Source organism: Lutjanus erythropterus, chromosome 19 (genome assembly GCF_056507025.1).
Source record: "Lutjanus erythropterus isolate fLutEry1 chromosome 19, fLutEry1.hap2, whole genome shotgun sequence".
Taxonomy (NCBI): Eukaryota; Metazoa; Chordata; class Actinopteri; order Lutjaniformes; family Lutjanidae; genus Lutjanus; species Lutjanus erythropterus.
Window position 1 is genome coordinate 9,314,040 of NC_139335.1, and position 27,039 is coordinate 9,341,078.

The 27,039-nt window shown below is 41.9% G+C and overlaps 1 protein-coding gene across 2 annotated transcripts in view; it reads right to left on the reverse strand.

Annotated features, from left to right (window-relative positions):
* The window catches only part of asic2 (acid-sensing (proton-gated) ion channel 2), a 410,231-nt gene extending 383,957 nt beyond the window's left edge, over window positions 1-26,274 (reverse strand). The window contains exons 1-2 of one of the 2 annotated variants that reach the window (XM_084743472.1): window positions 26,139-26,274; window positions 23,021-23,641 (exon numbers count right to left, since the gene is read on the reverse strand). In XM_084743472.1, the coding sequence (XP_084599598.1) occupies window positions 23,021-23,596 (576 nt within the window). In that variant the 5' untranslated portion in view covers window positions 23,597-23,641; window positions 26,139-26,274. Of the gene's footprint in view, window positions 1-23,020; window positions 23,642-24,472; window positions 24,599-26,138 lie in introns of those variants that run through there. The other variant, XM_084743471.1, reaches the window with a different exon arrangement.
* Window positions 26,275-27,039: the final 765 nt, after the last annotated feature.

The following is a 27,039-nucleotide window of genomic DNA, read 5'->3' on the forward strand; positions in this document are numbered from 1 at the left end:
GGTGCTGGTTCCTTCAGAAGCTCCGGCTCTGCCCCCAGCTCTCTCCTCCAAAGCTCAGCTTCACCTAGTTGGTCCTTGGCACACAACTCTGTGCAAAGCCCCACGATGCAAGCAGATCTTTCACTCAAGTTAAAAATTTTCATCTCTTTCAATGCAATGTTGCCCAGCAAGAGTCAACATTTGACCCGATAAATATGACAACCAATATGCATATATTTAATTCCTCATATCCACATTACACTATAGAAATCTTTCCTCAGCCATCTTCATTTCCTCCCACATTACTTTCAAATGCCCTTTTCAGTAAACTGCACACTTCCACTGTACCTGGTGGAAACTTCAGTTACATTACATGTATTTTTTGACGTTCGACTTGAGTGAGTCTATCTACGAGTTCAATAAGCACAATTTGACACTCAGAAGAGGAGAGGAGGTGAGGAGAAACGTTTCTAACATCCTTCTGTGTACAGTTTAAGGTCAAGACAAACAGAGTGATCAGGCACTCTGCACCAATCACCTCGAAAACTAATGCCCCTACTCTCACAATCATTAGGACTGAGGATGTTCAACTCAGTACAAGTATTTTAACAACTGTGAAGAGAAATGATATAGTAAACAACTGCCCCCCCCCCCCTGCAGATAATAGGGTAAAATGATCATTTCCAGATAGCTGTCCATTTGGAGTCCTTCAGAAATCCGACCAACATTTCACCCCATTTAGTTTTATCTAAGCTGACTCTGGGTGGAACATCTATATCAGTACCACTGACGTAGTCTTACAGCCGCCCTGTTTGACTCTTTAGAGCTCCTCAAACATAAACAGCATCAGCTTTTAACAAATTATACCCCTGAACCGATAGGCGATTATACAGCCCATAAGAGTCGGCCCATATTGATGTTTCAGGGGGAAAATAGCAGGACAAAATTATGAAGCGATACTTTGATTAGACTCAGGGCTGTACCGAAGGTCTTTTTTTTTTTTTACATTCAAAACCTCTATTGAGATGTTAAAGAAACCTTTAATGTCTATTGTCATATTTTATGACATCATTACATAAGTAAAGGGCTTGTGTCCATATAGCATTTTTTCTCAGGCAGAAAAGTGCTGGCAGGGGAGGGATGAGATGATGCGCTTGTGTGGTGGTGAGAGAAAGATGCTGCATATGGGTTTGTCTCCATGATAACAATTTCTACCACTTCGCTATTGGCTTAAAAGAATCAATATGTAACAATTACGTGGCCAATGAGTACCGCTGTCCAAATAGCAAGCTGGAGCCACAGACAGTATATTAAATAGGCTGAAATCCTATTTAATGTTCTGTCTCTACCTGCCCACTCCTCCCCGGACTCAAGGAAGCTCAGGCAGGCTGCAGGAACACTGCAGGAGTGCAAGACGAGAATGAAAACCGTTTGCTTCATCTTTCATCTGATCAATCTTAGTTTTTGTTTTATTCAAGTTTTTTTAAGTGGCCAATTGCCAGATCAGCTGTTTGGCAATCCAGGATCACCACCACAAAATATTTTTGAGCATGTCTGATTTCTACACTTAAATCTGACTTCACTTGTTTTACTTGTCAAGCTCAACTCATTAAAATATATTTTTCAAATATTTACAGAACACCAAAGTGTCCTCAGGCAGCCCCTTGCTCTTCGTTTTGCTATTATGATCATGAATGTTTGTTTATAAATCACTGCGCTGTTGATCTTGCAGATAAGATAAAATAGGGGCAACAGTTAATATCAGGCCTTCAGGAAGATTTCTTGGCAGCTGTTTGAGTCATGATGTGTAAATGCCTGGGTGTCTTATTCAGGCTGATAGTAAATGTGTTTCTAAGTGACAGGGATATTACGATAAAGAAAAGGATAGCCAGTAATTTCTTTCCAAAAGTGTTTTGCCTATGTGCAGTGCCAGATGGCATAGATGCAGCTATTGCAGGTGTGTAAATTTTAAAATTCTGTTAATCTAATTTTAAACATCTTTTACCCAGTGAAACACCTGACTAGAGTTGTCTTCTACTGTATAAGTTTTTTTCAGTTTATGGTCATGTGCATGATAGATATATAGATTTGGGCCCAGAAGTCAATACAGGGGCTGCTGATGGTACAGAAACTCATCTACCCTATTTATATATTATTTTGTGTATTTGAGATATAGGCTTTATTGGGGATGATCATTTTGAATACTGGTGGATGAATTTTCTTTTATTGATAGTGAATTATAAAATAAAATGAAACCTCAGTGTTAAAAATACACTTGGTCAACTGTGAGGCAAGCAGTTGGCATTTTTGTCTTTAATTATAACCAAAATCACCAATACCCTGTTCATAATGTCTGTGGCTTGCCAGTTACATGTGCTTCCAGTATTATTAAGCCTGTGTGGAGATGAATCAATGACTGTTCTGAGAACACTTCCAATTTTATTTCAGAAATATAGAGGGTTGTCAAAGAGGGACGTCAGCATCTCAACCAAGATATTTCTGATAATTAAAATGTCCTTACCATGGTGGTTGAAATGGCAATTTAGACTTTCAAAAGTTCAAATGACATGAAACAGATCCAAAACTACCAGTCTTGCTCAATAACACCAGTGTTTCCACAAGGACGGCTCCTTTTTGGGGGGCGGGTACGGACCGCGGAAGGAGGTGGATCACAAGGCTCTGGTCGGGAGAGTTATCACTCACTGCATATCGCAGAAAACAGTAGGGGAAAACACTGAACACTCAAAGTGCGCCTAGAAAGCTCTGCTGGAAGAAACCAGAAAGCTTTCAGAAAGGTTTGACCCAGATGACACTGATGGTCAAACCACTCACAATCGTATCTACTTCAAAGGTAGAGCCGTATTGTTTGGCACAAATTTATTTCTGCTCCTCCTACAGTCACTCACTTCTAAAGACTCACTGTTGACTTTACTGTAGGTAGCCAGAGTCAGTCCATCATGTAGCCTAATTATCTTTTCCTCTTGTTTTGGATTTACGAGTAAATACCCTACGACACTGCAGTGCAGTTTAATGAGCTTTAGCTACATGTGCACCAAGAGTCTTGTTTAGAGAAGACATCGGAGACCTCATGTAAATGTAGCCTCGAGGTGTAATTGATGTACGGTGAGTGCTCTCTGAAATATGGAGCATTAACACAGATAGTCCAAGGAACAGGGGAGGGCACACAGCTCAAAGAAAACACAGTGAGAACTTGGATTTTACTGCACGTTATGAGTGCTGGAAGGTCCACAAGAGTCGGTGTAATTATTATCCCAATCCTCTAGGTCAGTCCAAATGGCAACTGGCAACGTGTTCAAAGCTGGAATATCAACAGGAAACAGTCCATTCCTGCTTTTAATTAGACTTTTTATGAATATAATCCCTGTTCTTTTAAAAGCAGGGCTTTGTTAATTGTTTTCCAAATTAGATAATTTTGCTTCTGTGTTTTATTGCCACTTTGGAGTTCTATACACAAATCTAACTGCTGGCGACTAGTGATGGTCGGGCGACTCCAAATAGACTTAACAGAAAATACCACAGGTTCGGGCACTTTGTCACGCAACAGTCCAAGTAAGTTATTAATAACCTACAGACAGAATGACTGCAATAATCCACTTTCCACCTTCTTTGCCCCCCCTGCAGTCACTCACTCTCCCCCTTTCAAATCCACACATGCTGGCTGGAGCCGTGCGCACAACAGCCAGTGCATCCAGTGCATGCTTTCAGCTCAGGTGGTTGAGCCCTCGTACATTTCACCAAAATACTGTAGTTATATGCCTATAATTTATTCACTTTAGGGGAGGCGTTATCTGTGACTGCAGATTAGTCCACCAGCCTCCCAGTGGACACAGCTGGGCCAACCACAGTCCACAAGACCAACAGGTAATAAAGTACCAGGGTCATTTACCAAGTTTCCGGATTCTTTCCTGAGCATCCTGATACTTTTACTTGTTGCTGAAGTAGCTATTTGCCACAAAGTTAAGTTAGCTGCCCCAGTGCTGGGGTGTCAAAAGTGGTTTTCTTGCCAGGTTTGGCTTCCGTCGTCAAATGTCTGTCTGTCTGTCCATCTCAGTGGAGGTATTCGGTCTCAGTCTCGGCATGTTCACCGGGAGCTCCCGGTGGTCCAGGAAGAATCAACAAGGTTAATGGGCTGCTGAGCTGTAGCTGCATGGCAAGGAGGGCATAGCACTGACGCTCATTCAGCACAATTGGCTATTGTCACAAGTCCCTCCTTAACTGCCTGTTTTTACAGGAAACATGTCAATATGACAAAGCAAACAGCACTCTGATTTCCATCTCATGTCAACTTCAGTGAAAGCTTAATTGTATCGCTGCTATTCAACAATGAAGAACGCTGTTTATTCAATAAACTACATCTTCCTACTACTGCAGGTGGGAAAAAAAGGCTCACCCTGATAGTCTCTCTACTGCCAGCAGCCAGATCAATCCCTTTAAGAGTGCTGCAGCGCTATAATGCAAGTTGTCACTTTGTGGGTCAGGTTGAGTTTGGGTCATTGATTAATGTATAGTTTACAGGCTGGGCATTACGGACTGGCTCTCATAACAGGTCAAGTGGGCTTAAAAAAACCCGACCCGCACATCACATATTCACATCAGTACTGTTAGCCTTTAATTGCAAGTAGCATAGATATAATTTAAAGTTTAGTTTTCCTGCATAACCATGCTCCGTCTCACTAAGGCTTTTATGATCCTTAATGACGACCACAATGTCATTAAGTAGTCATGTAACTAACAGCAGAATAAAACAAACAATAGTCGCAAATTATGAAAAATGTGTTGTGCTCATGTATACAGAGGCCATTCCAACATCTCCATTACACTTATAACTCTTAGCTGGCTGTTCTCCTAATGTATCTGACCTGATGCTTCAAAAATAGCATCAAACATCACCATTAAAAAGCTATGAAACCTGCTCAAGCCTTTTTTTTTCTCCTCACACACACACACACACAGTTGCCAGGACTACTCAATTGGGGATGAAATAATCACATCAACACTGTGGGAAAATATGTTCTCCAGCCAAAATTCAAGTGATTTCACTGTGGTGTAGGTCATTCTTTCAACATGTGTTCAAAGTCAAAATGTAGTCGTTTTCTTCTACAGTGGTTGGGAAAAAAATGTGCATATAGACAGTCCAGGCTAAGAAAAGATTTGCAGGATCTTGCCAAGGCTTTTCATATCAAATGGGGAAAATATTGCATTGCACTGGTCTTGCGGTAAATAGGGGTAAATAACAAAATCAAGTCAATCATAAGCGTGTAACTTAAGCCTCTCTTCCATGGAGAACTATATTTAATTATGTTGCATTCAGGACATTAGAGTACAGAAAATGTACTTGAAAAAAAGAGGTAAATCACAAAATCCTTCTGTCAATAGTGATCATGTATCTTGAGCTCCTCTCCCATGGTGAGCATTTGCATATGCATTAGTCTATCCTGGTTTTGAGCCTCACTCTTGTTTGATTTGGGTTATGATGGTTACATTGAACATATTCATATCCATGTACACATGATCATAACAGTATCCGGGCCTCTGATTGTCTGCCTGCAGGTGTTTTGTTTTCTCACCATCTCAGGCAGGTGTTTCAGAAACCTGGATGAGATTTTTACATGCCACAGCATCCTGGTTTCTACCGGAGGACTCCAGGTAGTATATCCAGGTATCTCAGTACCACAATAAGCTGTTTACACGATCGTGATGTGTGGGCGGGCGAATTCAGGCAGACTTTCTAGAAAATACCATAGGTTTGGGCAGGCGGGTCAACACATTGTGTGCAATAGTTCACCTTCTACCTTCCTTCGCCCATCTCTTGGCCCTTCTCCAGACACATGAGCTGGCTTGGCTCAGGTTTGATTCAATCCAGCATGGCAGAGGTTTGCACTTCCATTACAACAGGGCTACTCGCTAGAAGGTGTGTCTTTAACTGAAGACAATTTTGAAGAGGCTCAAGTTGAGCATCTGTAAAGCAGTGGATAAAACGTTCATACACACCTAAACACAGTTTCCTTAATTTTTTACAATAAAAGTCCCCCATAGTTTTGCTATTTAAACGCTTTTATTATGAAGCAGCACAATCGGGAAATGTTTTCATTCTGGGCTTCATCAGCAGTAACTTAACACAACTCATACACAGCTGAAGGCGAATATGAAACAGTAAAATAATGCGGTTCCTCAAAGTACAAACAGTGACACAGGAGAGAAACTAAACTACAAGCATAGAAATTCAGTTAGATGCTACAGAAATACAGAGAGCTGAAAATAAAGAGACTTTTAGAGAGATCTTTGCCTCTGCTCTCCTGCACACACGAGCTGAGTATCACAACACTTGTTTGTTCGATGGGGAGAAAAGAGGGTCAGAACAGGTCGGCCGTGCTTGGCGAGATGTTACCGCAGCCCACTTGCAGGCGGGTCAGGCTCGCTTTGGCCCCATTCCAGAGTAGTTCCATCTTGGGCATGATTTGGCACAGCTCTGCATAATAAAAGTGGTAATGGAAATGCAAATCAGCTTGGCACGGTTTAACTCCACGCAGCCAAAAGTGCCAGTGGAAAAGCCTCTTCTGTCTGTCTCCCTCGCTCTTAAACACCTCTGCTGGCTGGAGCAGTGCACACAGCAGGGCATTCAGTGTGCTCTTTCAGCCCAGCTGATCATTGCCAAAGTGCGTCAAAATAGTTAAAATCCTGAAACTGTGGACTCCGTTCTTTTTCTACACAGTGCAGCCAAACATGAGGCTAAAGAATACTGTATAGGCCTAAACATGTGGACTACTATTCTGTTAAAATTCACTGTTAAGATATGAAAGAAAAGAGAAGGAGAGAAAAGGGGAGAGAAAATGCAAGAGACAGAGTTCATGTCTTTGATGAAGGCTTACTTGTTTTGCTGCTATTCAACAGTGAAGAACACCGTTTGGAACAATCCGTGTGTTTAATTAATAGCGTAGATCTTTCCACTACTGTGCCCAAGTGAAAAAAAAACACTCTGACAGTTTCACTGCTCCAGCAGTAGGATCTGCCCCTCAGAGAGCCTGAAAATTGTGCCCCGACACTGGATTGGTTCTCATGACAGGTCAGGCGGGTGTGGGTCTTAAAAAAGCCTGACCTGCACATCACCATTACATCTGCAAAACATAACCTAGATACTCCAAAAACCTCATCATAACCAGAATATTCATGTGCATGTAAATGCACTCATTAGGTACAATTGCAAAAGGGGAGAGGTAAAGGTGGGAGACAGCATTTATAGGAAAACCCACAAAAATTAACATCGGGGTACAGAAACAGTCTCAAACAGTCATATTGAATCTGGAGGCCTAACATACCACTCGTAACTATTTACACATATTCTGTGTAATTATACTACTACATATTGCTTTACATTTAACTGTTACACACATGTACTGTTGTATAATTGACTCTATTACACATACAATATAAATGCATAAAAATCTTCAGAACTGTGGTCTCTCTTTTTACTACTTCTTTTTCACCACACACTACGTTCTCTGCGGTGGGCTCTTGGATGGTTTGACAGAGAATTGGTGCAAATTAGTTTCTCATTAGACCTGATGAGCTTTACTGAGACTGACTGAGGCTTATGACCCATGAGAAACAGGGGGAGGACATGGCTGACACCCATGGTACTAACACAGGAGAGCTCGCACCTGATACAAGCACACAGTAGGGGATTCACACACTGACTAATCGACCATCAGAACCACAAGCCAATGAGTAAGTTTCGCATTTCTGTTCACACTAGACCTTTGGATAAAATTTAAATTATCTGAAACAATGGCATTACAGCAGTTAATTCTGCTGCATCTAAAATTCTCTTTCTACCACCATCTTGGATGAGACAAATGCTGCTTTTCTGTGTTTTATACCATTATAAACAGAATACTTTTGTGTTTTGGATTGTTAGCAGGCATTACAGCCAAAAGTAGTGCTGTTTTTAAAAAGAAAATAAAAAAAAACCCACAAGAGGCTGTGATAGTGTGGGTGTTTTGCTAAAGGTACCAGTGAGAAGATGAAATATAATCCTGCAAGTGCAGTTTCAGTAAGTGATCCATGAGTTTGAAAGAGTCTTGGGTGGCTAAACGCTGCGCAGCGGCCAGAGCTACAGCCAGGATTTCTGAAAAACTGAAGTATATACACATTTCATTTATTTCACAAGTTTCAAAGCCCTCTCCTCACTGTCAGCAATACAATTTAATATACTATTTGAAGAATACTAAAACCTTAACACTCCATCAATCTATTTAATGTTGGCTGTCAAATATGACTTTGAAATACTGGAGTAGAATGTAAAGTCCACCTGCATCCAGGTTGCTAAAACCCCAGATTTTCAGTGAAAACCCAAAGGACGTGACCTCAGTGTCAGCTGTTCCTACAGCCCAGTGGTCTGTACTATGTGGACGAACTACACAACTCTTGGCAACAATGATTCAATCCTCTGCCCTTACAATTTCAAGGTAAAACAACAAATAAAGTGTTCGGATTGCACATCAAAGTTGCGGGGTGACACTGAAGTGTTTTGCATCAAAAGTTCTAATGATAATGATGATAATGGTAGATGACGTGAAAGGGAGGAGGAATATTATGTGGTCTGTAATGAAAACAATCTTTTATTGATGTCTTAATATGATTAATTGCAAGGTAATTGACAGTTTAATTTATAATGAAAATAACTGTTAGATGCAGCTTTCTTTATGTCACACACTTTGTAGTATACTACTCAGAGATGAACTACCATAAAGTGACACTCTGTATCTCTCCCTTTCTTTCTTTGTCACACAAACAACCACAAACTTCCACTGACTCTCCATCTTCTCCACTCAACGTGCCCTTATCATGTAGTCAGCCAGGCGTGAGACGGCACCACTTTGGGTGTCAGAGGCCTTCTTCCAGCCTGCTGTAACATTAACGCACACATCCAGGCTGAGCTCACCCTGTTCTACTCCGCTGTCCCCGCCCGCCAGCCCGTCTGCCAGTCGTCCTCACACTGTGTAAATGTCCATGCAGATCCCAGATCAAACACTGCCTCTGCTGCTCGCCTGCTGTCAGTACATATTCATAGCGAGTCAAGTCACTACCACCACCGACTGTCCCGCATCACGGCTGACGCTGACAATGAGCTGGCACATTCGCTTCACAGTGATGCACTCATCTAGTCAGGAACACCAGCCGGTATCACCGCCAGCGGTACAGGAAGTGTTGTTGTAGCGTGACATGATAGAGACAGTTGCTAATGGTACTAGTAGCCCTACGGTGCCGCATGTGGTATCTCAGGATGGAGTTTGGATCCAGATCCGTGGACATCCAAGCAACCACTCCTTGAATAATGAATGTGGAGGGAAAGCAAGGCGGCAACTGCCAAAGCAGAACGGAGTGTGAAGGCTGAGCAGAGACAGTAAAGAAGGCAGGACTGACAGAAACTTAACAAGATATTATTAGACTGAGGAAGACTGAACAGACAAGAGGAAGACTGTATAGACAAAAGAGGTAGAAAATACAGGTTAAGATTTGTTTGCACTGCTGCTCATTTATGTGCAATTTGCAGAAACAAGGCTGTTTTGGCAGGTACTTTTATGTCACTGATTTACTGACGCAACTGATTTGCATGTTTTATTTAAAATATAAGACTTATTTCAAAAAGAATCTTGTAGTCAAGATGCAGAGTTGTAAGAAAGGATTAGGCTGAGTAAAATATTCATCCAAATGAGCTCTCAAAGGATACTCCAAGTGCACACTTGCCTATTATATGGAAGGTCAGAAGTTCTGATTTATGCGAGACAGCAACATCTAAGATCAGCGGGTTCTCAAAGGTTTTTGTGGTTTTTGCCCAAATGCTCAGTAAACACAACAGCATTTCATCAGGCAGATGCTTCAGATTCAGCGTCGCGTGAACTACGTCCCCGTTAAGTGAGGAAATGAGGACATGCCATGTGCTGCCTGTGCTATCAACTTGTGTTTTCATACTGCTGTGTTGTATATCTCTGGAGTCCCCATGGTAACAAGGTTTATGTCACCGGTCTATGCTTTATTTCACCCGGAGGTAAGATCTGGGGAGCTTGTAGCGGAGAGAAGGGGACTGAGGAGACAGGGGATGGAGTAACACAAAGTCCATTCATTCAGCTGTTTCAAATTACACAAACATTAACCAGACTGTTAGTCGTGCAGACTTTGCTTTTGCTCTGTGGTGCAACTGCCAACCCAAAGAAGAAAGAAGCGAAGGCAGCTGGAAGTGAGACATTACTAGGTCTCAGCAGAAGAAAATTTTAATATTTTAAAACAGCAGTAAACATCAAGTTTTGGGGTCAGTCGCTCACAACACAAAGAGTAAGAGGCAGACTTAAAAAGCAGATACAAACTCTTCAAGACTCATTCCTGACACAAAGACCAGATTGCAACAAAGCCACAAGACATGCTGTGTTTTAAATTTGGGTTTAATTAAATTTACAAGCTGGTTACATTTACCCGCCCACATGCACACTTTTGATTGATATCAATAATATTACTCTTCCTCTCTGTGGCTTGTCAAAAAGCTTAATCAGATGTGTAGTATAATTAATTACAGTAGCGGTAGATGAGGCACATTTAGGAAAAGTAAGAACTCCGAAAAGTGAGTTACAACAGCATTATTTGCAAATCAGTAAGTGGCTCTGACATGGTGTTAAATAAACTTAAAACTGTCCTTCAAATGAAAACTGATTTTTACTTGAAGGCAGCAGAACAAGTTCACACATCACGAATCCCTCGGGAAAAAGCCCATCTGGTTCTTACGTTGTAAATTGATCCACTATGTTCACCAGCTGGTCACTAACTTTGTCTTTGTCTGACATTTGGTGGAGGGCAGGTAGTGTACGGTGGGTTTTTATAATAAACATTTTGGCCATGAAACAAAATGAACAAGCTAAAAGACGCTAAAACACTCTGTAGAGCTGAGGGGAACTGCAGAGTTGAACTGCTCAGATGAAAATATTTAATACTGCAGCTCTGAATCATAATTTACGAAAGACAACACAGAATAATCATGTTATTTCTTCTATTGTGAAATTATGTACTGTATGGAGTTATGTCTTAGTGATGGAGAAGCAACAATTGTCTTAATAAACCACAGTGGTGGTCCATCTCTGTAGGCTATGTATGTAAGATGTTGTAATCTATATCTGCTCACTGAACTGTTCACTCATTGATCCATTTTTGTTTAACTAGCAAACCAAATGTCTTAAGACAGAAGTTTTCGAAGTGAGAGGCGGTCTCCCAACAGGCTCAGGGAGAGTTGAGTGAATGGAAATGAAAAAATATTACATTGTTTTTACAAAGTTATCAAAAGGAGAGAATACAGACAAACCTAAATGTGTGTGTGATTTGAAATAGAAGAAACTAATAAATGCCTTAGGACAGACCTTTTCTTTTTGTATTTGCTGTAGTCTGAAATTATGTCAAACAGGAACACTAGGTTATCTTGGCTCCATTTTTGATGCTGAATGGAATAAAATAACAATCGTGATCCCAGGCGCCTAAGAATTGTGCAAAACTAAGCATATAAAATGGGGAGGAGGGGCTTTTTCCAGGCTTTGTCCGAAAGGAGGCCCCTAGTCTCATATGATGGCAACCTCTGGCCTCAGATGATGAAGTCAGCTAACAGCAGAGTGTAAAAAAATATTAAAATATGTACTATTAGGCTTGTTATTATTCTACAGTGACTCTTCTACTATGGCCGACATTCAGTGTAAAAAAAAAAAAAGAGTCTGGTCAAACAAAGAAATAGGTGAGACAGAGAATCAATCCAACTTGGGTCTCGTGGGGCCAATGTCTGCGATCTCAAGTCATGCTGTCCTGCACACAAGTGTCATTTTGACAAAAAGAGCGCACATTGTCCTGACACCGATGTGAGATCCTTTCCAGGAGGACGACGGCGGCCGTACCCGGAGAGGAGAAGGGCCAGCGCTGGCAGGTGGAGCTGTTGAAGTGATATCTTGACATTTAATGTTTTAGTCTTTCATTGCAGCAGACTGAGAGGTCACATTGAGAGGTTGGAAAAAAAATGCATCCATATTGCAAATTACAGCACGTTTGCAAAAAAGCCTTAGGGAAAAGCAACCTCAACAATATGAAGCATTGTAAAAATTTTGTGGAATGTAAGATTTGCCTGATTAATTGATTACAATTGAAAAAGGTTTTGTGAGCTTATAATTCTAGCAGAAATATATAAAAGAAGGCCTTACCTACACTCCCAAAATCTGACAAGTGCTTAGTGAAGATGACAAAAGATACTCCAACTCAACTAAGCAGTGGTCACTTTCCATTAAAGCCGCTAAATCTCTTTACCCCAGCAAACAGACCCGTGAGGCCCAGAGCACACAACTCTCAGGTGAGTCTGAACGCTGAGATCAAACGAGCTCCTGGGCAGCTTACAGAGATTAAAGAGAGAAAGACAGGTGGACAAAAAGGGAGTCTAAAAGAGTCTGTCAGCCTGTTTAAGGAGGGCATGTGATTTTTTTTTTTCCAGCAGCAGCCAACCGGTTTGGTTTGTGCATCTCGCACTCAGGCCAGACACTATGTGGTAAATTATGGAGAGAGAAAGAAAACTGAGACATGAAAGGAAATAGAAAAACAGAACAGGACACACACAGTGCAAAGTATCACTGCAGACAGCATAAAATCAAATGCTTGAATCCAGACACCTGTTAACAAGATGAGGAAGAATTACTTAGGCTATGTAGCTATACACCTCACCTACAATTATGAGAAATTAAATTCAATATTTCTTTTCTTTAGAAGTTAATTTTGGGTCTGTCATGCCCTTTCATGGGACAGGGCAACTGAAGTTTAGACAGGAAAGGGGGAGAGATCATGGAAAGACAACATGCAGCAAAGGGCAGCAGGCTGGAACTGAACCCACGGCCGCTGCAGAAAACTACCAGCTCGATTTTACTGCTCAGGGCTGCGTTTGCATTACAGCTGCGGACATATGCCTCAGCTGATCATCATTTGTAATGTGAAAATATCACTTTTCCACACAGTAAAATAAAAGTATACATCCTGGCTATTTTCAGTAATAAGATCCTAGCATAGCATGCAGCGTTTCTACTGACGAATTTGTAGCAGCGTCAGGTTCAAAATTGTTTTCAGCACCAGAGCTGAAAGCGTCAGAGCAGCGAACAGAAACCAGTTGTGCTGCTCTGTGTCACGCTGCCCCCCATTTCCATCAGCCTTCTTAAAATTTTGAGCAAAGACTCAAGTTTGTAAAAGTTTAGCAAGTTTGTCACCAGACTGTTTGGTGCTGAGCAGGTAGCAGCCAAAAACAACACCATAATAAGAGTGAACCAAAGCGGTAAAGTTGCAGCCAGACAGCATAAAAATTAGAACCCAACCCAGACTTTTGGGGCTGATGCTGATACCAGTATTTCGGAGTAAAAAAATTCTGATACCAACATACCGGACAATATTCTTTATTTATATATAAATAAAATGCAACATCACTTAAAAAATTTAAAAGGGCCAACTATAAAAATACACACACAAATATAACAAATTGAATTCATAAAAATGATTAAATATACATAAAATGCTGCCTATAAAACAAAATATTGTTCTGACCCTAATAAAAGTATTGGTTATAGCCGCATTAAACTCTTAGCCTGAATTTAGCATTCAGATGGTGAACTTTAAAAGTCAATATGAAAATGCGACCCCGTAGAGTTTTAACTTTGCTTTACTCTTCATCAGAGCTGAAAATTCAGCTGCTCTTGTAGCACATTTAACTTTCTTACAACTCTTTTTTTTTGCCACAAGTATTTTCAACACTGCAATTCAATATTTCAATTTTCCAAGATACCTGTGTAAGCCCAGGTAATGTGTTGAGTAAAATTCAGGCATAATACTTTGATAGCTTATTGAGAAACCTGAAAGTGCCAAAAACTGCTAACACTCTGCAGTTTCAAGGAGCATCCAAATGTGATGGCAATCTCCAACAGTTACATGGGCTCCAAAACCATTTTTGTGAATTTCTCACCAAAACTTCTATTTTCAATTATTTACTTCAGCTTCAGACATGAGTAGCCAATCTTTCTGAATTGTCTTCACAGGTAAATTAGCAGAATCGCCCTCAAAGTATTTGCTCAGTCCAGGTCATTACACTTTAAACAGAAAACAATGTTGCAGTTACTGTTACAGGTGGAAGTGCAACCAGAGACCATTTCTAAATGTATCCATACTTCAAATCATTATGTTGAGTGGCCTTAGAGAGAGCCACTGTATTCTCATCATGTCCCAAGACTTGTGACTGACTATACTGTCTGCAGCGGGAGGCAAGGAAAGAGGATTTCCTAAGCAGACCAAAAACCGTAATATTATCATCATCATGCAAGGCACAAAGTGCTTGGAAGCTAACTACTGCTGCAAACAGCTCGCAATTTTCATTCTGCAGCATCCAAACAGATCAAGAGCATTCAAGTTAACTAGCCAGTTGACCTTTGATTTTATAACCATTAGTCAATATCTGCTGAAAGCAACTGACAGCTAGTGTATCGAGCAGCATGTGTGTGTGCAACACACACACACATGCAGAACAAACCAAGACTGACTGTATGTGACAGCACATTACAACAAACCCACAGACACATAAAAATATAAACATACCCTCCAGCATATTAAAATACACACTCATGAACAAACACACGCGCACACACACACACACGCCATCTCCTCCTTCTCCCGTGGCCATGATGAAGTAGGTCTCCAGACAGGCTGCTGAGGTAATGGGCCGTACTCGTCTCCTCTCCTCCAGCTTCCTCTTCTGTCTTTGCTGGTGTGAATGCAAGCCAACATCCAGACTCAAAACATTAGCTACTTCCCAAAACATGACTTCTCCTCTCCCAAGTCACTGACAAAGCTATCTGTCTCTGTTACAAACCTCTCATTTTCTGTCTTACTTAGAATACCACAAGGCGATTAACCAGGCAAAAAAATATCTATGTAAGTAAATCACAGGATCGAGTCAGGGGCATATCCATGCATTTTTTTTTTTCTTGATGGATTATTGACTGCATAAAACCCTCTTCATTTCCTTCCCACTGTTCAATCACACTGTGCTCTGTTAACTGTACAATGAAGTAAGTGCACAAAATAATTTAACACATTCCTGCAGAAGGGTTGTTTTATGTCTATTTCTGCAGCACTTCAAGGTGAACAACAGCTCTAAAGTGTTGCTCTTGGTTGAAACTGCATTTGAACTTTAATATTTTGTTTATGCTGAGAATAAAGAAGGTCTGCCTAAAGTCTGTCTTGCATTGTCTCTCCCACTACAACAGGACAATAATACAGGACAACCATGGTATATGGTGAAATATGTTGTCAGAATTAACATATGAATTGGTCACAGTACCTCAACTGTTGATCCTCAACTCTAAATGAATATTTGCACCAAATTTTAAGAAATTCCGTTCTTGAGATATCGCATTCACAAGAATGGGATAGATGAATGAACAGACAACCCAAGAAACATTATACCTCCAGCCACAGCTGTCACCACAGCAGCAGCATAGAAAGGTAAATATTGATTCATCACATGCTGTATCTTTTATACACTGCACATCCTCAATACAGCAAGATTAAAATCATTTCATAGGTTAAAAACAAGATAATTTAGTCAACACCACGCAGGACACACTGTCACAAATGTCTCAATATTGACTGCTATGTTCACACAGGCTTATGCTTCTGTGTACTTGACATTTCTTTGTCGATGTACATGACAAGCGCTGGACACATGAGACAGCCATGATGCTTATGTGAATGAGGGATGTGCCTGATAAGTTGACTATATGATTAAAAGTCTCCACCTTCGTTAGTTGGCACCAGAAATACTAGTCGGTTTAACTATTTATAAATATTTTATTCATGTACAATGCCGGTAACTGTTGCCTCTAAGGTGTTACGCAGCTGACTGCCACTGTTGGGGCTGCTGCCCTGTTAGACAGCAACCCCTTCAAATGGCTCTAAATACACAAAGTTTTTTTTCGGACAGAGTTTAACATTATCAGTTAAATTGTGCTCAATTTTAACTGTTTTCTGAGTGTTTTCTTACCGTTAGACTAGTCGACTGGTCTAAATTAAAACTTGCATTTAGCCGACAGGGAAATTTGTCACCAGGAATATCCCTAATGAGAACACATAGTTAAAAGTAAATATATCTCCGGCCTGAGTTTGCCAAGGAGGACAAGGAGCTCTATGTTCACTGGTGATGTTTTGCTGTTTAGTTAGTTTTAGGAAAACTTTTTCTACATTGTGTATGCTTTTAGCTTGCAACTGACTTGTGCGTGCACGATCGTGCAATGGTTCTACGGCAGAGAAGAGAAACATTTGTGTATCATTTTCATGACTAAAGCTCTGAAAATGGATGAACGACTTTAGTAGCTTATTTTCTGTTGGACAGGAAACAAAATTCATCGCTCCGTTTCAACGCGTCAACCAAATTAATCAATTTCATTAATCACCAAGCTGATAATTTCCAGTACAGCCCAAAATCAGTATCGGTTGTGTGAGAGTGAGGAAAACCCTTCAGGGAAAATTACTGCTCCTTTAAGCCTCACCACAACACACACTATATCATCAGCCTACCATAATCCACCACTGCAGACAGCTGCAGTGTCTACCATATAAGCACTATCCACACTGAGCTGTCTGTCTGTGGCTGCACTCCAGCTTTTCTTCCAAGCTGGTTAAATAGCACAGGTTGCCGCTGCCTCTCCGGGGTGTTTTAGAGAGGCGGGCTTGTGGGTGGCAGCGGTGCTTTCCATGCCCTTTAAGACACTCAGACATCATGCCTGCCGGGAATGTAAAATGCCATGGTAATGCCACATTAGTGATTAATACAGTACATCCACTAAAACCTAATGTGATGCATTGGGCTTTCAAATGTTGAGAAATGAATCCGAAAGTGATAAAATGCAGTTAGTGAGATGGAGCGGCTGGAGGAGGAGGAGGAGGAGGAGGACAGATTAGAAAGCACACAGTCCTCTTGTTGGGTGACTGACAGTAGTCTTGTGCTGCTCTGCTGGCGAGAGCGAGGAGCCGCTCGCCATGCAATAATCAGCTACTGAAGTGCTAAGGCCACAGGTTGTGTGTACTGGCTAATTGTTGTTGCTGTAAACAGCCAGAACCATTACATTTGCAGAGCTGCTCCAGCACGGCTCTGGTCAGAGGAACAGACGAGTGGCTAATTAGTGTCTGTGTGATACAGAGCTCAGGGTCTGGCTGCTATCAGGTTTCACATTAAAGCTGGGAGTGTGATAGGGACCTCCCTGGCCTGCAGTGCTCCAAGGGTATTTATATATATAACCGAAGCATGCAGTGAGCGCAGGCTGGGCACACTGAGCTGATTCACTCTGGCAGACACTGATGTGGCTTGTCAGTGTGATCAATCAGCATTTAATCATGGCTGTAATCACACACAGCAAAACAAGCATAGGAAAAGTCCATTCATTCAAGGATGCAGGACACATGATAAAGTGAAGTGATAAGGAACCCAGATCCTGACACATCTCATCTCATGATCAATTTAGTTAATAGATGATGATGGATGACTACCTTAACGATCACCACACTCATTAAATATATGATATTTGCCCTTTGCTCTTTAAAAGTGTATTAATTTTCAATCATATCAGCAGAGGTGGTCTTTAATTGTGAAGATGGGCCACCTCATCTTAAATAAACACTATGGAAAATAAGATTTCTTCAATATCGATATTGTCAGGATAGGGCTGCACAATTAATTGAAATATTATGAAAATCACAATAGCCAAGTGCAGTACCCAAGTCGCAACTTCTTGAAAAAAGGAAAATGTATGACAAAAAACATTATAATGAAGTACTGTAGCGCTGCAGAGATGCCCTGGCCTACTCATCTCAAAAACATGTTACAGACCCCAACAAATGTCACATCATTATTTTTGTCAAACTAATTGCAATTAGATTTTTTTTTTTACCATATTGTGGAGACCTTTTGTCAGAATATTCTAAACAAATTGTCAGGTAACAGTTATTATGTACTGGCCCTAAGGTCTCTGAAACACAAAATATCGTTGCTGAATGCTAGCACTGTATGGCAGGACAGATCTGTAATCTTCTCACATATTCTTTGATCAGATAATTCCTTATTTAAAACATGATTTTGCCATGATAAACACATGATAAATAATACGTAACCCAACTACATTAACAATGGTAAAAGTACAGCAAAATAAATAAAAACACCAGCTTCAGAATTCAGCAACTATATTGAAAAATATTATATTTTCTAACTGCTCTCTGCTCTCATTATTGTCAGCAGTCTCCATATCATAGCTATAGATGGCAAGTCATTATGACAGGTCTCAAGTGTTCTATGCTCCCCATCGGCACCATCTCTACTTACAAGTGTATCCAGCACGCTTTTTTTTTCCCCAGGATGCACACCGGGAAAAAGAATTACATCACGTGTCGCCAGATGTCCCTCCTTTTTAATTGCAATTGTTTTTTAACATTTGTTGCACATTCTGACCGGTGTTGAAATCATTTCAAGTGAGATGCAGATGCACTTTAGACCATGTTGTTTAGCATATAACATGGTCTAATGTGCATCTGTAGAACGTGCATGTTTTCATGCTGGCAACTAACTAAAGTGTAGAGTGGGTGTTACTGAAATGTTAACGAGGCACATTTGGTGATGTGTCTGTAATGTCCACGCCAGAGGGACCTATTTCAATCGACAGCCCAGGCCTGTGGCACCAAAATGAGGCACCTTAATCTGTCGTAATTCGATATCGGTCGTATGGGAATGCTGGCACCAGGTTTAGGTACCCAACCCTGTTGCAGAGATGCTGGATTGAAAGAATGTGTAAACAGGGTGAAATAAGGCTTTTGTAATGTTCACCGGCTCTGCTTGGATGGAAGGATGCTGCAGTTGGCTTGGGATATGCCCTCTTTTTTGGCATTCTTGAAAAAAAACAAGCGTACTGAAGTGCTTATTTAGGAGGAATCGTGTCAGGTGGGTTGCAGGCGCGTTCACATGTGAACATAAATTAACAAGATGAGGAGTCAGATGAGCAGCGGAAAAATGCTAAAAAACCATCTGAGGTGGCACATAATTCATGCATATAGGTAGAAATGTGCACACTGATGCTATTTCCCTTTTGTGCAGCGCTCTGCTCCAGTTCCATCAGTCACATCACACTGACTCCCATGTCCCCACAATCCTCCCTACGGTCATTCATCACAATGTCAGTCAAACGCTGACTCGGGTCCCAGGAGTGTCATGGTAACGTTGCCCCTCTGTGCATGTGTACTCATTCATGTATTTTAGTGTGTCTGTGTATGTGTGCATTCACGCATGTGTTTTTCTATTTTGGGGGGGCCTGGTTTTTTTTTGGTTTTTTTCTTCATTTTTTTCTTTCCTCTCAGAAGGCGCCGGAGATATGAAGGTGTGTCGCTGCAGTGACAGAGAGAGAAGAGACAGAGCGAGTCGACGGAGGGGAGTGGGGAGAAGTCAGGAGGAGCTCAGCAGCAGCAACAGGCAGAGGGCAAAGAGGATGACAGTGCCTTCTAGTAGCCTCTCTGTCAACATGATTATGTTTGAACCCAGCTTCAGGTCAAAGGCGTGTCACACTGCATGCAAGACGGTTACTAAGGGGAGCCAAATGCAAACTCATTGAGCTGCATGGTATGGCAGTGACAGGGCCAAGCTAGCTTTGCATTAACTCCCTGAAGATTCAACAGACTGATATTATGAAAATCACATGCTCTCCTGGCAAACACAAGCATGGAACAGCTCACTTGTAGCTTTGTTGCGGCTCACTGCAATATGAATCGGAACTCCAGGGAAGCATCCATCTGAAGGCATGAATAGGAAATCACTACAGCCAACATGTGATCCACCATTGTTGTTTTTCCAATTAGCATCTCTGCATTGAGTATCTCTCAGTATGAAACATGAAGATATCAATCCAGCAGTAACGGGCGCAGACCTAGAAGATTTAACACCTTAGATCACACACCGCTAACGCTGCTCATGTGCTCCCTTAATGACGACAGAGTTTACCCTCTACAAAATGCAGAGCTCATCGCAGCAGATCAGATCCCAGAGGCAGCACCATGGTGCCGTTTGCATTGTACATGCATCGCTGCTCAGTTTTGAGGCCGACAAACAGAAAGAACGTCTCATTAATACAGATCTGTATCAGCTACAATCTGTGTTCAAGCTTTAAAGAGAAAGTCAGGTTGCTAGTCAGGAAACTGCCTATTACATGACCCAGTGCCATTATACATACTGTATAAAATAGCTGTAGAAGTTAGAATACTTTTTTCTTGCTTTACAAGGACGAATTTTAAAGCTTTGAGCTGCGACATCTGTTAGAGTGCTCTGCACAACAAGTCTATATTACACTGCATTTTGTCATGGTTAAGACATGAGAGCTCAAACAATTAGTTAATCAAAAGAAAAATAATCAGCAGCTACGTATTGTGATAATCATTTCAGTCATTTTAGAAGCAAGAACAGTGAAAACTGCAAAACATTCTCAGGCTGTAGCTTCTCATATGACAGGATGCTGCTCGTATGAATTGTACATAAAACATCATTAACTGAAGATACCCTATGCACAGTGGTGTGCTTCTCTCCTGAGTGACAGCTGGTGACGGTAAACCACAGTGAACTGAAAGAAGTTCCAGCACATATCAGGTTAGTGGGGATTTTAACTATTTTGTCATAAGATTACATTTTTAAAAAGTTGTTTTTAATTGTAATCTTATAATAAAATAGTTTCAATCCTAGTATCCTGGCGTGCACTTGACATTTTTTTTGTTTACTTATATATAAAACAGTAAGATGAATAACGATGTCGCTTTTACCAGTCAAAATTACAAGCACCACTTGCAGCAGATTACAACAGGCCAAAATGAAACACTTGGCTGCTGTCTTGTTAATGTGCTCTCTCCAAATTGGCATCTGCGACTGATTGTGAGAAAAGATGCTCCTGAGACCGATACTTTCATTGAGACACTGAGTCCTGGTTCAAAACCAGCGCTCTAATGTCCCAAATTCAAAATCTGTATACCTCACTGTATGGAAGTCGTTCTGATTATTTTTACACAAGGGAGAGGCCCAGGATTTATGGCAAGGATTTATTTCCTGCCGTAGCTAAACAAACATAGCCTAACTGATAACAAAAACGCTAAATTTTGTATTGCTATTAACATAAATATCATATTGGGAAAACCAGCCTACAACCTCTATTTAATTGGTTACATCAGTTTCAGAAGTAAAAATCTCCCAGTTACAGTCTTGCACATAGCATACTGATTATTTTGAGCTTATCAGCTTGACAGTTCTGAATCAGGATGTTTAAATACAAGTATCATGAAAAAGGTGTGAACAGATACTACACAACACCTGTTAATTTAATGTGTTAGTTCTGCACATTTCATTCCCAGGTTGTAGTGACAGGGTGTGAACCAGGTGTCAGTTTTCACAAAAAAGTTATTTATAACTTTTGTTGTAAATGTAGAAAACTGAACCAATTTAGATTCAATAAGGGATTTGACAAGATCGATAAAAAAGCCATTGGAATCAAACCCTAGTCATAGTGACATCATCATTATAAGATAATGCTCTTAAGTCTTTTCAAAATCAACCTGCACTTAAACTGCATTACTAGGCAATAATAATGCAACACCAACAGAGTTCAGTGTGATGGATTAAACAACTCAAAGAGTCTGCCAACAGCCTTTAACAGTAAGACAGCAGAATAAATAGATCCAAAAAGTATAGAGCATGCATTTCAAATGTGTCTCAGAAAGTATACATGGTTTGTGGTAGTGGGGTTAACCTTGCAAAAACCGTTCCTTTAAAATACCACCAATGAAATCATTCATACTTCTCAAGGACTTCTTAGAAGACGTAAAAAAAAAAGTCTTCTGTTTTGTCACTGAGGAAAAGACAGACAGAATTTTTATTCACAAGGTTAGAGTTTTCTTGACAGAGAAACTAACTTGTGCTATTAAAGCCTCAACAGTCCCTTTTCTCGCGGCCACATACTGAAAGCAGGGTGCTCTTCACCTACTCACTGATGGACCTAATTAACAATCACTCTGAGGGAGTCTAAGTATGCAACAAGTGGGTGTTCAGAATAGTGTTTTAATGTCAAAACCAATGCGTGCCAGTACTTTCTCGCTTTGGTCTGCCAAAAAGTAGAACATTTTCTTAAATGTTCAGCATTTCAGTTTTATCAGAGCAGCAAAATGGACTACATTTCAGCGACACCAGCTTACTCTATCCATGTCCGATTCCACGAGCACAGTATCGACAGAACAAAACAAAAGGCCTCTACGCTCAGTAACAAGACAGATTAGAAGGAGAAATTCATGCCAGCAATCATCCACATAATGGTAAATTTTGGCTGTGTGTTTCTGTTCTATCAGACAATCCAGCAGCAGGTACACAAAAACCCTGTGAATGTTCTGATTTGTTGTGGAAAAAGAAAGAAAACTCATTGGCTAGAGATATAAAGAAAGTGGCAGAGGGATTTGGGGGAATTTACTTTTCACTATGGTCTGAGACAAAACAATTACTTGCCTTCAGTGACTAAAATGCTGTAGACCTGTTGCTGTAATGTATGTGCCAGTGAGCACAATGCTATTACGTGAAGGCTTAGGACAACAACAAGGCAAAAGCAGGGAATATATTTGCAGAACAAAGCTTGAGAGTCAACCTGTGCAGCAAAACACAAGAGTTCCAAGGAGAGAAACCCAGCAAGAGACTCCCAGCGTAGCAGCGTGGGAGGGAAAGAGCAGCTATCAGCATACATCAAGTCATTTTACTGGCAAAAATCATCCATCTCTGGAAACTCTCAAGACTGAGAACACGCAACCCAAGCACCTCACAAGCAGAGTCTTCTGAGAGCTGGGAGGCCGCAGAGATGCTCTGACCCCAGCTGATCCCAGACCAGAGCTGACATTTAAAAGAAGACACGAGTGGACTCACGGTTTTGAAGTCACTGTGGCTGCACTCCTGGCCTTGGTAGCGGCAGTAGAGCATCATCTCTTTGAGGTCGTGGCCGACCCTCTCGATGAACTCCTTCATGCTGAACGCCTTGGGCCTGTAGGCAGTGAAGTTGGCTTTTTCCTGCAGGAAAGCCAGCACATCAGGCTCAGCCAGGTGCGGCTGGGGGATTGTCAGGTGCACATCAAGCAAGGCCAGCAGCTCTCCGGCATGGTACAGATCGTTGCGTGTCAGGCGGCTGAAGCGGTAAGCGTTGAGGTTACAAATGGTCACAGCGGGGAAGACAAGGCTGCTCGAAACCACGGCGTCCACGCTGGTCACGTGAGGGTAGGAGAGGAAATAGGCCAGGCGCTCGGCACTCTCCAGGGCTAACAGTCCAAGACAGGCCAGCAGAGCTGCAGCCCAGAGCAAGCGACGTGCGCTGGGCTGACCATAAGGGAAGATGAAGCGCAGGCCGTGCAGTGTGCTGGTGTGAGCGAAGGCCTGCCAGGACGTAGGGTGCAGGCTGGAGCTCTCTTGGCTCCCCTGACTGCCACAGCTTTCCTTTAGATCCATCATCAGCCCTCCAGCCCTTCAGCCAGGGAGCTCCTGGTGCACTCACACCTGCAAAACACAGAGAAGGAACGTCAATAAAAGAGTTAGAATCACAGCCCAAAATTATATTGAGCATATTGATAAAGCAAGAGAGAAGCCAGAGACAGAAAATGAGAAGAGAGGGGGAGGAAAATAGAGGCAAAGCCAAAGAGAGAGAGACAGAGGAAGAGCCAAAGACAAAGAGGAAAAAGTACAAGGAAAAAGACAGACCTGCAGCAGCACTGATAGAAAACATGAAAAAAATACAGAAAACAGCAAAAACGAGCAACAACTGACAAAGAGGAAGTATACATAAGGAAGCAAAGATCTCCACAACCCAACTAACTACTACTGAGAGTAAGAGACAGAGGAAAGATGCTCCCTCAGGACATCCCTTTCCTCTCCACCTCCACTCTCAATGACTCCCTTGAGCTCAGAGTTACTGTGGCTGCCAGCTTGCCTGTGGCTCCTATTACACCCCCCCCCCCCAACACACACACACACACACACACACACACACACACACACACACACACTACCCATATCCCAAACTGCCCCCCCCCCCCCCCCCATCCTGTCACCCTGTGTGACTGCTCGACTTCATTGACAAAATCCCAGAGGTAAGTCCTCTGTGACACCCGGAGCAAGAGGTGAGTCACTTAAACCGCAAGCCAATCAAAGCTGCCTCTGTGTATTTAAAGTCCCGACTCATCTTCATTCAAATACACACACACACACACACACACTGTAACTCTCTCATGCATGAGTGTGCATGCAGGTTGACACACACACACACACACACACACACATCCAGGCTTCTCAGGATCTCCCGTGCCCCCAACTAATGACAAGCCTAAGCACCTCTCTCGTTCAGCCTAGCGAGAAGACATCCAGCCGGCGCGAGTGTGTGTGAGTCTGAGAGCGCACGTGTGTGTTTGTACGTGTGTGTGTGTGTGAAGGAGAGAGGAGAGAGGGAGAGAGAGAGAGCCGTTGATGATCAGAGCCGCTGGTTAGTCTCGCATGCCGGTCCAAACTCCTCCCGTTTTCCTTTGGCCAGATACATCCGCTTTCCCTCCTCTTCCCAGCTCATCTGTGGCGGCGGCGAACAACAGCGGAGCCGGGAGAGACGGGAGGCGCACACACCAACACACATGCTCGCACGGAGAGAGAGCAGGAGAGAGGGAGGGGGGTTAGAAAGAGAAGGAGAGAGAGAGAGGAGAGAAGACGACGCTCTCCTCCCTTGCACTCTCCACAGTAAAGTCTCTCACTGAATAGGTTTCCTCCCTCCTCCTCCTCCTCCTCCTCCTCCTCCTCCTCCAGCACCGCCACCTTCGCTCTCATTTGTCTCTCAGCTTTTCATATTTCCAACATCTCGTCACCACAAACAGAGTGATGGATGGATGCAAAACGGGAGGCTGTCGGAGAGACAGATAGTAGAAGGGGAAAACAGTGGTGGTTGCTCGGTCGGGGAGGGGGGGTGTATGTCATGGGAAGTGAAGCAGAAGTGGAGATGGAGGAGGTTGAAGGGAGGGATGAGGACAAAAATAAGATAGGAAAACTAAAAAAAGAGCAAGCGAGCGAAGAAGTGTGGTCACACGGTGCACGGCAATGTCACACAGAGGAAAGTAATTCAGACACATAACGTCACATGCACAGGACTGGGATACAGATGTAAAGGGAATAATAAGTACACAGCGTGTTTGTCATGTGTAATAAAACACTATGAATCCATATCTGTAATTTCAGGCGTTTTATCTTTGTGAGCAGCAGCGTGTTCATCAATCACGAGAGAGAGAAAACTGCCAGTATGAGAAGAGATACGAGGAGACAGGAGGAGGAAGGCGAAGAGGAAAATAAAAGATGAGTGCGAAGAGTGTTAAAAGGTGGTAAAAGGGAAGAGAAAACGGCTTCAGTGTGTATTTGGACTGAATGGAAATGAATTTGTCAACGTGATATTTGACAGTAAATCAGAGTTTCACCTTATCACTTTCAGGTTAAAGAAAAGTTAAAAGCAGGATTAACTGGATTGTGACAGAGAGAAATTAAACTGAGAAGAGATTTAAAAAGAAAACAGATGCCAACATTTGGTTTGGAAAAGAAAAAACACTAGTCATTTTTCAAGCAAAATGTCAGACGTGCTTGTTCCAGCCTTTTAAATGTAAGGATTTATTGCTTTTCTTCTCCTTATGAAAGTAGACAAAAAAGTCTTTGGGGTTTTTTTTGTTTTTTTTTTTGACTGTTGGTTGAAAAAAAAAAGCAATTTGAAGATATCACTTTGGGCTCTTGGAAACTGTGATGGGGATTTTTCACTGTTTTTTGACATTTTATAAACTGAGTCATTAACTATGTTTTTCCTGTTTTTTTTCCCGTGAGTCTTCACAGAAAATACTGACAAGTGTTGCTCTTGGTGGATTTATCTCAGTTGTAACTGCAGTTGCAGCTTTGCGCCAAAGTGGCGGCGGCGTGGCGCTGCACCGTGCTGGAAAAGGCGCCGCTAAAAGTTGCAAGGAGGAAGAGTTAACTTTACCTGCTTCAGCCCCTCTGACTGAAGTGAGGAAGCACAGGGGTGATTTGTTGACCTCCAGAGCAGAAGCTGATGCTCTTTTCGGGGTTAAGCCCCTTCACTTTTGCTGGCAGCTGGAAATCAACACACAAGATCTTCACTTGGCCTTTTGAAGCTGCAGCCTTTTACTGTAACTTGCAGTGCACAGTGCTAAAACTGCGCTCTTTCCGCGAGCTGCAAAACCGTTGCTCTGCTCTGCTCTGCTGCATTCACTGTCACTCTTAACACCTGCTTGCCTCGTGCTCATCCACTCGCTCCATATGCGCACGCGCACAGACATGCTCACCTGTCTCTTAAAGGAGCCACACCCCTCTAATGACACCAGTCTCTTTCTATGGATTTTTCCTCCTGATTCTTCATGGCTGCTTAAACAGGTGAATATTGTTTCCTTTGTGTCTAAGCATGTCCAACTTCTTAAAAAGAAAGAAAGAAAAAAGTTTCCAAAATTAACTTCACTGCACTAATTTAAGACCTGACAAATTTACCGCATCTGGTAACGTGCAGTATTATTTCTAAAGTGTCGTAATAATCAGACTAACGTCACACTTTGACGCATGGCATCCTGATTCTCATCCTCTTGAGCTCACTTTTTAAAGTAATCACTGATCCTACAAGCCATGTCTGCAAAGCTGAAAACATTACACTGATCAGATGTAATGTTCATTAAAAGGCTGAAATGTTCTGCCACTGGTTGTGAAATGTGTAGACGTTCAGCCAGGAGCACATTTTGCTGGTTGCAAAATGTGTAAATTAAAGAAAAGGCTTTTATATTATATTTATGTTCAACTACACTGCAAGAGAGTCCTGAATTGCTGAAAACAAAAGCTATGACCTTGTACTTAATTTGATTTTAAATATCTTTACT